Source organism: Petromyzon marinus, chromosome 4 (genome assembly GCF_048934315.1).
Source record: "Petromyzon marinus isolate PM22_M1 ecotype Great Lakes invasive population chromosome 4, UKy_Petmar_22M1.pri1.0, whole genome shotgun sequence".
Taxonomy (NCBI): Eukaryota; Metazoa; Chordata; class Hyperoartia; order Petromyzontiformes; family Petromyzontidae; genus Petromyzon; species Petromyzon marinus.
This window is the reverse complement of record NC_133670.1, coordinates 5,059,140-5,071,914: the sequence shown is the minus strand read 5'-3', so window position 1 is coordinate 5,071,914 and position 12,775 is coordinate 5,059,140. Positions and strand designations below refer to the sequence as shown.

The following is a 12,775-nucleotide window of genomic DNA, read 5'->3' as shown; positions in this document are numbered from 1 at the left end:
TGTGTGGGTGGAGGGTTTGTTTGTGTGCTGTGTGTGAGTGGAGGGTGTGTGTGTGTGCTGTGTGTGGGTGGAGGGTGTGTGTGTGTGCTGTGTGTCGGTGGAGGGTGTGTGTGCTGTGTGTGGGTGGAGGGTGTGTGTGTGGAGGGTGTGTGTGTGTGTGTGTGGAGGGTGTGTGTGTGTGGAGGGTGTGTGTGTGTGGGTGGAGGGTGTGTGTGTGTGCTGTGTGTGGGTGGAGGGTGTGTGTGTGCTGTGTATGGGTGGAGGGTGTGTGTGTGCTGTGTGTGGGTGGAGGGTGTGTGTGTGCTGTGTGTGGGTGGAGGGTGTGTTTGTTTGCTGTGTGTGAGTTGAGGGTGTGTGTGCTGTGTGTGGGTGGAGGGTGTGTGTGTGCTGTGTGTGGGTGGAGGGTGTGTGTGCTGTGTGTGGGTGGAGGGTGTGTGTGTGGAGGGTGTGTGTGTGTGTGGAGGGTGTGTGTGTGTGGAGGGTGTGTGTGTGTGGGTGGAGGGTGTGTGTGTGTGCTGTGTGTGGGTGGAGGGTGTGTGTGTGCTGTGTATGGGTGGAGGGTGTGTGTGTGCTGTGTGTGGGTGGAGGGTGTGTGTGTGCTGTGTGTGGGTGGAGGGTGTGTTTGTGTGCCGTGTGTGAGTTGAGGGTGTGTGTGTGTGCTGTGTGTGGGTGGAGGGTCTGTGTGCTGTGTGTGGGTGGAGGGTGTGTGTGTGTGCTGTGTGTGGGGGGAGGGTGTGTGTCCTGTGTGTGTGTGCTGTGTGTGGGTAGAGACTGTGCGTGCTATGTGTGGATGGAGGCTGTGTGTGCTGTGTGTGGGTGGAGGCTGTGTGTGTTATGTGTGGATGGAGGCTGTGACTGCTGTGTGGGTGGAGGCTGTGTGTGCTGTGTGGGTGGAGTCTGTGTGTGTGTGTAGGTTGTGTCCTGTCTGTAGGTGCCAGGCTGTGTGTGTAGGCTGTGTGTGTGGTGTGTTGGTGGAGGCTGTGTGTGTAGGCTGTGTGGACTGTGTGTGGGTGGATGCTGTGTGTGCTGTTTGTGGGTGCCGGCTGTGTGTGCTGTGTGTGAGTGGAGGCTGTTTGTGCTGTGTATAGGTTGTGTGTGCTATGTGTGTGTGGAGTCTGTGTGTGTGTAGGTGGAGGCTGTGTGTGTGTAGGTCGACACCGTGTGTAGGTGGAGGCTGTGTGTGTAGGTAGAGGCTGTGTGTGTGTGTGTGTAGGCTGTGTGTGTGTGTAGGCTGTGTGTGTGTGGAGGCTGTGTGTGTGTGTTTAGGTGGAGGCTGTGTGTGCACTGTGTAGGTGGAGGCTGTTTGTGCAGTGTGTGGATGGAGGCTGTGACTGCTGTGTGGGTGGAGGCTGTGTGTGCTGTGTGGGTGGAGGCTGTGTGTGTGTGTGTAGGTTGTGTCCTGTCTGTAGGTGCCAGGCTGTGTGTGTAGGCTGCGTGTGTGGTGTGTTGGTGGAGGCTGTGTGTGTAGGCTGTGTGGACTGTGTGTGGGTGGATGCTGTGTGTGCTGTGTGTGGGTGCCGGCTGTGTGTGCTGTGTGTGAGTGGAGGCTGTTTGTGCTGTGTATAGGTTGTGTGTGCTGTGTGTGTGTGGAGTCTCTGTGTGTGTAGGTGGAGACTGTGTGTGCTGTGTGTAGGTGCCGGCTGTGCGTGTATGTGTAGGTGGAGGCTCTGCGTGTTGTGTGTAGGTGGATGCTGTGTGTGTGTAGTTGGAGGCTGTGTGTGTGAGTGGAGGCCGTGTGTGTGTAGGTGGAGGCTGTGTGTGTAGGTGCATGCTGTGTGTGTGTGTAGGTTATGGCTGTGTGTAGGTGGAAGCTGTGTGTGCTGTGTGTACTTGGAGGCTGTGTTTGTGTAGGTGTAGGCTGTGTGCTGTTTTTCGGTGGAGGCTGTGTGCTGTGTGTTGGTGGAGGCTGTGTTTGTGTAGGTGTAGGCTGTGTGCTGTGTGTAGGTGGAGGCTGTGTATGTGTGTGTGTAGGTGGTACGCTGAGTGCGTGTAGGTGGAGGATGTGTGTGTGTAGGTGGAGGCTCTGTGTGTAGGTGGAGGCTGTGTGTGTGTGTGTGTAGGTGGAGGCCGTATATGCTGTGTGTAGGTAGAGGCTGTGTGTGTGTTTAGATGGAGGCTGTGTATGTTGTGTGTAGGTGGAGGCTTTGGGTGTAGGTGGAGGCTGTTTGTGTGTTTAGGTGGAGACTGTGTGTGCTGTGTGTAGGTGCCGGCTGTGTGTGTATATGTAGGTAGAGGCTGTGTGTGTTGTGTGTAGGTGGATGCTGTGTGTGTGTAGGTGGAGGCTGTGTGTGTGGGTGGAGGCCGTGTGTGTGTGTAGGTGGAGGCTGTGCGCTGTGTGTAGGTGGAGGCTGTGTGTGTAGGTGGATGCTGTGTGTGTGTGTAGGTTATGGCTGTGTGTAGGTGGAAGCTGTGTGTGCTGTGTGTACTTGGAGGCTGTGTAGGTGTAGGCTGTGTGCTGTTTTTCGGTGGAGGCTGTGTGCTGTGTGTTGGTGGAGGCTGTGTTTGTGTAGGTGTAGGCTGTGTGCTGTGTGTAGGTGGAGGCTGTGTATGTGTGTGTGTAGGTGGTATGCTGAGTGCGTGTAGGTGGAGGATGTGTGTGTGTAGGTGGAGGCTCTGTGTGTAGGTGGAGGCTGTGTGTGTGTGTAGGTGGAGGCTGTGTGTAGGTGGAGGCTGTGTGTGCTATGTGTAGGTGGAGGCTGTGTGTAGGTGGAGGCTGTGCGCTGTGTGTAGGTGGAGGCTGTGTGTGCTGTGTGTAAGTGGAGGCTGTGTGTGCTGTGTGTAGGTGGAGGCTGTGTGTGCTGTGTGTAGTTGGAGGCTGTGTGTGCTGTGTGTAGGTGGAGGCTGTGTGTGCTGTGTGTAGGTGGAGGCTGTATGTGCTGTGTGTAGATGGAGGCTGTGTGTGCTGTGTGTAGGTGGAGGTTGCTTGTGCTGTGTGTAGGTGGATGCTGTGTGTGCTGTGTGTAGATGGAGGCTGCTTGTGCTGTGTGTAGATGGAGGCTGTGCGCTGTGTGTAGGTGGAGGCTGTGTGTGCTGTGTGCAGGTGGAGGCTGTGTGTGCTGTGTGTAGATGGAGGCTGTGTGTGCTGTGTGTAGGTGGAGGCTGCTTTTGCTGTGTGTAGGTGGATGCTGTGTGTGCTGTGTGTAGATGGAGGCTGCTTGTGCTGTCTGTAGATGGAGGCTGTGCGCTGTGTGTAGGTGGATGCTGTGTGTGTGTGTAGGTGGATGCGGTGCGCTGTGTGTAGGTGGAGGCTGTGTGCTGTGTGTAGATGGAGGCTGTGTGCAGTGTGTAGGTGGAGGCTGTGTGTGCTGTGTGTAGGTGGATGCTGTGTGTGCTGTGTGTAGATGGAGGCTGTGTGTGCTGTGTGTAAGTGGAGGCTGTGTGTGCTGTGTGTAGATGGAGGCTGTGTGCAGTGTGTAGGTGGAGGCTGTGTGTGCTGTGTGTAGGTGGATGCTGTGTGTGCTGTGTGTAGGTGGATGCTGTGTGTGCTGTGCGTAGATGGAGGCTGTGTGTAAGTGGAGGCTGTGTGTGCTGTGTGTAGGTGGATGCTGTGTGTGCTGTATGTAGATGGAGGCTGTGTGTGCTGTGTGTAGGTGGAGGGTGTGTGTGTGCTGTGTGTGGGTGGAGGGTGTGTGTGTGTGCTGTGTGTGGGTGGAGGGTGTGTGTGTGTGCTGTGTGTAGATGGAGGCTGTGTGTGCTGTGTATAGGTGGAGGCTGTGTGTGCTGTGTGTAGATGGAGGCTGTGTGTGCTGTCTGTAGGTGGAGGCTTTGTGTGCTGTGTGTAGATGGAGGCTGTGTGTGCTGTGTGTAGGTGGAGGCTGTGTGTGCTGTGTGTAAGTGGAGGCTGTGTGTGCTGTGTGTAGGTGGAGGCTGTGTGTGCTGTGTGTAGGTGGAGGCTTTGTGTGCTGTGTGTAGATGGAGGCTGTGTGTGCTGCGTGTAGGTGGAGGCTGTGTGTGCTGTGTGTAGGTGGAGGCTGTGTGTGCTGTGTGTAGGTGGGGGCTGTGTGTGCTGTGTGTAGATGGAGGCTGTGTGTGCTGTGTGTAGATGGAGGCTGTGTGTGCTGTGTGTAGATGGAGGCTGTGTGCTGTGTGTAGATGGAGGCTGCTTGTGCTGTGTGTAGATGGATGCTGTGTGTGCTGTGTGTAGGTGGAGGCTGTGTGTGCTGTGTGTAGATGGAGGCTGTGTGCTGTGTGTAGATGGAGGCTGCTTGTGCTGTGTGTAGATGGATGCTGTGTGTGCTGTGTGTAGGTGGAGGCTGTGTGTGCTGTGTGTAGATGGATGCTGTGTGTGCTGTGTGTAGATGGAGTCTGCTTGTGCTGTGTGTAGATGTAGGCTGTGTGTGCTGTGTGTAGATGGATGCTGTGTGTGCTGTGTGTAGATGGAGGCTGTGTGCTGTGTGTAGATGTAGGCTGTGTGTGCTGTGTGTAGATGGATGCTGTGTGTGCTGTGTGTAGATGGAGTCTGCTTGTGCTGTGTGTGTGGCCGTGAATGCTAATTCCCGGGCCATGCTCATGCTCGAGCCCATTCATGAGATCCTTGTGACGTCACGGTCATTCAGCCCGGACAGCGGCAGCAGCAGCAGCAGGAGGAGGAGGAGGAACAGCGGGAGGAGGAGGAGGAGCGCATCTCTGCCGGCCAGCAGCATCAGCAGCAGCAGCAGCTCCCGTTCCTCCTTATCCTCATTACCATCATCACCACCACCACCACCATCATCATCCTCCTCCTGTCTGCTGCCTCGCCCTGCCTGCATCACGCACGGATCCCGGCCGTTGCGAGGATGGCTGAAGGTTAAACGCAAACCTGGACCTTTAATCGCTGGCACGCCATCACCATCATTGGCATCATCACCGCCGTTGCCGCCCTCTGCGTCCGCGCTGCTTTTGTGTGGCGGCGGTCCGGAGGTTAAGGTGAGCCCCGGGGTTCACACACACACGACACACACACAGCACACACACGACAGCACACGCACACGACACACACACACGACACACACACGACACACACACACACAGCACACACACAGCACACACACACGGCACACACACACGACACACACACACGACACACAGCACACACACACACGACACACACGACAGCACACACACACGGCGCACACACACACACGACACACACACACAGACCCGCTGCCGTGAATGTCATCCGTGTCACCTCTATGGGGTCATCTCGTTCCAGGTGAACGCACTGCCGTTACTGTATACGCCGTGACCCCGTGATCACCGCGTGTCTGAACGCGGAGTCGTCTCCGTGCCGTGTTGTGTTTCGCAAGCACGGGCCACGGACGGGCGCTCCGAGTGGACGTTAAATGCACAGGGTTATGGTGCGCATCGCTTGCCGTGCGGATATGAACATGCCGTACAGACAGACCGTGGACTCGTAGCAAGTGTGACGGCGGGGCCGTCTTCGTGTTGGGGTCGTGGCACGGCGACTCGAACGCCACCGCGCCTGTGCCTGCGGTGGAAGAAGGCGCGCCTTCATTTGCAGTTACATCGGCTTGCGTGCGCGTGTGTGTCTCACATGGTATACTGCATGTGTGTGTCTCACATGGTATACTGCATGTGTGTGTCTCACATGGTATACTGCATGTGTGTGTCTCACATGGTATACTGCATGTGTGTGTCAGTGTGTGCATGTGTGTGTCTCACATGGTATACTGCATGTGTGTGTGTCAGTGTGTGTCTCACACGGTATACTGCATGTGTGTGTGTGTCACACACGGTATACTGCATGTGTGTGTCTCACACGGTATACTGCATGTGTGTGTGTGTCAGTGTGTGTCTCACACGGTATACTGCATGTGTGTGTGTGTCAGTGTGTGTCTCACACGTTATACTGCATGTGTGTGTGTGTCAGTGTGTGTCTCACACGTTATACTGCATGTGTGTGTGTCTCACATGGTATACTGCATGTGTGTGTGTCTCACATGGTATACTGCATGTGTGTATGTGTGTGTGTCTCACATGGTATACTGCATGTGTGTGTGTCAGTGTGTGTCTCACATGGTATACTGCATGTGTGTGTGTATGTGTGTCTCACATGGTATACTGCGTGTGTGTATGTGTGTGTCTCACGTTAGACTCAGCCTCAAATGAGTACCTGGTGCGGTGTGTAAACATCGCCACTAGGGAGACAAAGGCGGTCGGGCGTGGTGCTGGCCACCCACCCCCTCGTGTACCGTTCCGGCCTTCATAGGTGCTCGCTAACAGCACTTGCCCCTACAGTCTGTGCAGGCTATACGGGGGATCTTTGTCATCTTCGTCTCACGTTATACTGCATGTGTGTGTATGTGTGTGTGTCTCACGTTATACTGCATGTGTGTGTCTATGGGTGTGTCAGTGTGTGCGAGTGTGCGTGTCAGTGTGTGTGTATGTCAACGTGTGAGTATGTGTAGTGGGGAGCGGTAGTGTAGCGGTTAGCGCGCTGCGCTATGAACCCGGCGACCCGGGTTCGATTCCGCTCACCAACACCGGTGACGATTATCTGAACCGGTTCTGGGCCTCCCCTAGGTCGACTCAGCCTCAAATGAGTACCTGGTGCGGTGTGTACACATCGCCACTGGGGAGACAAAGACGGTCGGGCGTGGTGCTGGCCACCCACCCCCTCGTGTACCGTTCCGGCCTTCACAGGTGCTCGCTAACAGAACTTTCCCTACAGTCAGTTCAGGCTATATGGGGGATCTTTGTCTCACACGTATACTGCATGTGTGTGTGCCACACGTATACTGCATGTGTGTGTGTGTGCGTGCACCCTTTTGAAGGATAGCTTATCAGAAATTATCTTAAAGGCTGTACGGAGTTGGGTACCGAAACGCGCGGGTTGTCACTCAGAATCTGTATCCTGGAGAAATCCGATGAGCTATGAAGCTCTTGTTGATAGATGTCCAGTCGTTTCGCAGATGTCCACTAGACAGTATGTTTTGTGTGTGTGGTGCTGGGGAGCGGTGGCACAGCGGTTAGCGACACGAGATTAATTCCCGCTCACGGCCAACCCCGGTGACGATTATCTAAACCGGGCCTGGACGTCCCCTAGGTCCACTCAGCCTCAAATGAGTACCTGGTGCGGTGTGTAAGCAGCGCCTCTGGGGAGACAAACGCGGCCGGGACGTGGTGCTCGCCACCCTTGTCCGCGTGTGCCGTGCAGGCCTTCATAGGCGCTGTCCGCCAACAACAGCACTTGCCCCAACAGCATGTCCGAGGCTACCCGGGGGATCTTTGTCTCCGTGTGTCATTTGCGACGGTGACCCTCCTTGAAACCCACGGGCCCCTTCATCCCTGGGCCTGGGGGGTGTGGAGGAGGAGGAGGGGGGAGGATGGTATGGGAGGGAAGGGATCTTTCCGGGAAATCGTTGAGATGATGCTCAATTATTTCCCGGAAAGATCGGCATTGGCAGCAGCAGCAGCGGCGGTTTCAGCGGCGGCACTGACATGCAGATGCGAAATTTGCGGTGGTGCCAACCAGTGCCGGATTAAGCGAATGCCGGGGCCTGTAGCACGTGTTATAAAGGGGTCCTAAATAATAATAAAAACCACGTAAATATTAAAAACACTTTTTTTTACTTGCATAGTAAAGTAATTGTATTTTTTTGTTTCAATTTGCTATACAACCGGATAATACGGCGAATCGCTAACCTTAAACACCCAGTCGTTCATAAAAGTTGAAGGCAGTATAGTACTATAGTAATAGAGCAAGTGCAGAATCACTGAACCGGAATTGATAGCTTGAAAGCATTTAGCGCGGGGCCCTTGAAAGTGCGGGGCCCGTAGCTACATATGTAGTAGTAGGTACTACTACTACATATGTAGTAGTAGTACCTACTACTACTACATATGTAGCTACTACTACATATGTAGTAGTAGCTACTACTACATATGCAGCTACTTTTGCTACTAGGACATAATCCGGCACTGGTACCAACGTTGGCATGTTGTGCACAAGCACAGATAACAAACATCAAAACCCACCCGCACATTCGTCAATGTATGTACGTTTAACTTCTTTCGCACCGTACGTAGCCAACCCCGCTAATCGGAGCAGCGTGGTGGGAAGGCACAACAAAACTAAACACAACCCAAGCAGTTCTAAATAAATGAATGGTTCGTGTCAATAGCGCCTACCACCGTACCGCGTTAAAGGGAGGGCGGGGGGGGGGGAATATACACGGTATATGATAGGAGAGCTGCCGAACCGAGCCAGTTGCTATTGGCCAGTGTGTTGAGTTTGTTATTTATCAGCCACTGGAGCTGATTTTATACCAAGTACAGGGCGCAGATGAGGCTGTCCTCATCATCATCATCGTCATCAACGCGGCACTGACACGTGGGCTTGCCTGTGGCCCACGTGTTTTCGCTCTCACGAAAAGCAACGGACCGATCTGCCCCCCCCCCCCGCCACTCCAAAAGTGCGAACGCTTTAAATCGGCTGATGGTGTCCGCTCCGCCCTGCTCGACTTGTGTATCACGCATTCAAGATGCCCATCTCCATCGAGGGCCCTGACATAGAGGTGGAAATTCGACGTGCCTATGACCGGCAGTGGGTGGGGGGTGGAAGGGGGGAGTCAGATGTTCTACAGAGCAACCGATGCTGAATTCTCGGTTGGTGGTACAGTGTGCATTGTATTCATGTCGCAGCATATACAGTGAGGGAAAACAGTATTTGATCCCCTGCTGATTTTGTACGTTTGCCCACTGAAAAAGAAATGATCAGTCTATAATTTTAATGGTAGGTTTATTTGAACAGTGAGAGACAGAATAACAACAAAAAAAATCCAGAAAACGCATGTCAAAAATGTTATAAATTGATTTGCATTTTAATGAGGGAAATAAGTATTTGACCCCTCTGCAAAACATGACTTAGTACTTGGTGGCAAAACCCTTTTTGGCAATCACAGAGGTCAGACGTTTCTTGTAGTTGGCCACCAGGTTTGCACACATCTATGGAGGAATTTTGTCCCACTCCTCTTTGCAGATCTTCTCCAAGTCATTAAGGTTTCGAGGCTGACGTTTGTCAACTCGAACCTTCAGCTCCCTCCACAGATTTTCTATGGGATTAAGGTCTGGAGACTGGCTAGGCCACTCCAGGACCTTGATGTGCTTCTTCTTGAGCCACTCCTTTGTTGCCTTGGCCGTGTGTTTTGGGTCATTGCCATGCTGGAATACCCATCCACGACCCATTTTCAATGCCCTGGCTGAGGGAAGGAGGTTCTCACCCAAGATTTGACGGTACATGGCCCCGTCCATCGTCCCTTTGATGCGGTGAAGTTGTCTTGTCCCCTTATCAGAAAAACACCCCCAAAGCATAATGTTTCCACCTCCATGTTTGACGGTGGGGATGGTGTTCTTGGGGTCATAGGCAGCATTCCTCCTCCTCCAAACACGGCGAGTTGAGTTGATGCCAAAGAGCTCCATTTTGGTCTCATCTGATCACAACACTTTCACCCAGTTGTCCTCTGAATCGTTCAGATGTTCATTGGCAAACTTCAGACGGCCATGTATATGTGCTTTCTTGAGAAGGGGGACCTTGCGGGCGCTGCAGGATTTCAGTCCTTCACGGCGTAGTGTGTTACCAATTGTTTTCTTAGTGACTATGGTCCCAGCTACCTTGAGATCATTGACAAGATCCTCCCGTGTAGTTCTGGGCTGATTCCTCACTGTTCTCATGATCATTGCAACTCCACGAGATGAGATCTTGCATGGAGCCCCAGGCCGAGGGAGATTGACAGTTCTTTTGTGTTTCTTCCATTTGCGAATAATCGCATCAACTGTTGTCACCTTCTCACCAAGCTGCTTGGCAATGGTATTGTAGCCCATTCCAGCCTTGTGTAGGTCTACGACTTGTCCCTGACATCCTTGGAGAGCTCTTTGGTCTTGGTCATGGTGGAGAGTTTGGAATCTGATTGATTGATTGCTTCTGTGTACAGTTGTCTTTTATACAGTTAACAAGCTGAGATTAGGAGCACTCCCTTTAAGAGTGTGCTCCTAATCTCAGCTCGTTACCTGTATAAAATACACCTGGGAGCCAGAAATCGTTCTGATTAAGAGGGGGTCAAATACTTATTTCCCTCATTAAAATGCAAATCAATTTATAACATTTTTGACATGCGTTTTTCTGGATTTTGTTGTTGTTATTCTGTCTCTCACTGTTCAAATAAACCTACCATTAAAATTATAGACTGATCATTTCTTTGTCAGTGGGTAAACGTACAAAATCAGCAGGGGATCAAATACTTTTTTCCCTCACCTGTACATTTTAAGTTCTCGTCTCCATTAAAAACCCTCCTGAGCCCGGTAGGTGGAAATTCCAGATCCTTACGGCGGGGTCGGTTCAACCATAGAACAGCCGCCAATGTTGACTCCTCACGTGCTGTGTAGTGTTCACAAAGCTGCTAACCCATACATTTTACCCCGTATTCTTGTACAGGGAAATGCAGTTTTCAGGTCCATACGGCATGCTACAGCCCTTTCAATCCGGGAAAAAAATGTATTTTGTCTATTTGTTTGTGTTTCTCCCTTGTGATGGGACTTTGTAGGATGAATGTTGAGATTTATAAGCTCACGGGGTGACCAATACGGTCTGAATTGGTCAGTAATGTAGACACTGACATGTGTTCATTCCATTGACCTCGGAGCCCATTTAATTTATTTTAAACGCGGTTGGTTCATGTATATATTGTACCGGTGGCACAGATGTCCGTGTGATTTGATCGCCTTCTGCTTACCCATGCGCGGGGAGTAATAGTGGGGCACGTTGACAAATAATCATCTTCAGCTCACCGTGGTACATCGAGCGTCGTCGAATCTCGTGCGTGGACACATTGATGACTGGGCTGCTCCGTCGGTTTTCTCCGTTCGATGCAGTCACGAGTTCACCTAAACCTCCTGCAGCCACTAGTGGCCGCTATAATAACCACGATATTAAAATATATATTTACGCACCCACGTCCTTTACCTGTCAATTCCTTATCAACAGTGCCCTATCTTGCTTCACATTCCTTATTGCCGTACAAATACTGGAGGAAGGTCCTTTGCTGTTGATGCCCCCAGGGTCTGGAATGCTTTTGCCAATAAACTGCAACTTGGATCACTACCTGTGAGATCTGCACTCAAAACTGCTCTTGAGGAGCTGTACACCCCCCGGTGCCACTGCTATGCAGAGTGGCCTGAAATCAAATGCACCGCTCCGGATGTCCGCTGCCAAGTATGATCTTGAGGTTCGATTACAGTGTGCTGATCTTTAAAGGTGCATTGAAAAATGTTGAGGCTCCTGCTGATACTCCTGTTGTCATGGAGTCACTCATGCTGCCAGCTATGGCTGCAAAGATGGGTCGTACATGTTATGCATGTCGTTTATTGTTCAATTTGAATCACAGTTCCTATGATCACTATTACATTGTTTTTAAAGCTTTATTTTGGTGATTAAGCAATGTTTCATCTTCTTTGGTTCTTTCGGTAAAGTCACGTAGAATGAGAATAAAATAATAAATTGATAAAATAAAATAACACAATAATATTCTCACGACGTTTCAGCCACAACACAAGCGGCCTTCATCAGGTGAAGGGACGAGACTGTCTGGTAGGACAGCGCTGGAGTGAAAAAGCCACGTTCAGATCACGACCTTTAAGCTGTGTGCGAGGAAACAAAGCGCCTTGACAAAGGAATTAGCATATAATTTAGCATTGAAATGGCTGAGTGATTAGCTTGTGACTGGTCACAGAAATGGCTATGTTAAAAGTTAAAGCATAAACATCCGCAGAGGCACCCCTTGACAAAGGAATTAGCATAGAATTTAGCATTGAAATAGCTAAGTTAAAGCATACACATCCGCAGAGGCACCCCTTGACAAAGGAATTAGCATAGAATTTAGCATTGAAATAGCTGAGTGATTAGCTATTATTTTATTCTCATTCTATGTGACTTTACCGAAAGAACCAAAGAAGATGAATCATTGCAGTCACGAAAGCTTTAAATCGAAATTTAAGCAATGTTTGTTGAAGTACAGAGTTAGCCTGATATTCTAATCAAAATTGTATTATGGTTGTTATTGTTCAACTTGCATCCCATTTGGGATTTATGCACACAGCGTCAATTTGCGGTGCTTTTTTCTAGAAGATTTTACTGGTTTTTCCTGGATGTTTCTGCTGCGCGTCGTCACTTTAAGATGTTCTTTGTTCATGATTTGTTTGTTGCGGTTGCACCCGAATCAAGAGCCTCATGGCTCACACGGCTACAGTGAGGGAAACAAGTATTTGATCCCCTGCTGATTTTGTACGTTTGCCCACTGACAAAGAAATTATCAGTCTATAATTGTAATGGTAGGTTTATTTTAACAGTGAGAGACAGAATAACAAGAAATAAATCCAGAAAAACGCATGTCAAAAATGTTATAAATTGATTTGCATTTTAATGAGGGAAATAAGTATTTGACCCCCTCTCAATCAGAAAGATTTCTGGCTCCCAGGTGTATTTTATACAGGTAACGAGCTGAGATTAGGAGCACACTCTTAAAGGGAGTGTTCCTAATCTCAGCTTGTTACCTGTATAAAAGACACCTGTCCACAGAAGCAATCAATCAGATTCCAAACTCTCTACCATGGCCAAGACCAAAGAGCTCTCCAAGGATGTCAGAGACAAGATTGTAGACCTACACAAGGCTGGAACGAGCTACAAGACCATTGCCCAGCAGCTTGGTGAGAAGGTGACAACAGTTGGTGCGATTATTCGCAAATGGAAGAAACACAAAAGAACTGTCAATCTCCCTCGGCT

At 50.8% G+C, this 12,775-nt stretch overlaps 1 protein-coding gene across 3 annotated transcripts in view; it reads left to right on the top strand.

Moving 5' to 3' along the window:
* LOC116938820 (mitogen-activated protein kinase kinase kinase 13-like) overlaps positions 1 to 12,775 on the top strand; it is a 166,617-nt gene that overhangs the window by 29,991 nt on the left and 123,851 nt on the right. Inside the window, exon 1 of one of the 3 annotated variants that reach the window (XM_076054920.1) lies at positions 3,679 to 4,905. The exons of 1 other annotated variant lie outside the window; for it this stretch is intronic. Coding sequence is in view for 1 of the 2 variants with exons in the window: in XM_076054913.1 (XP_075911028.1) it covers positions 5,152 to 5,191 (40 nt within the window). In the remaining variant the exon portion in view is untranslated. One more of the 3 variants, XM_076054913.1, reaches the window with a different exon arrangement.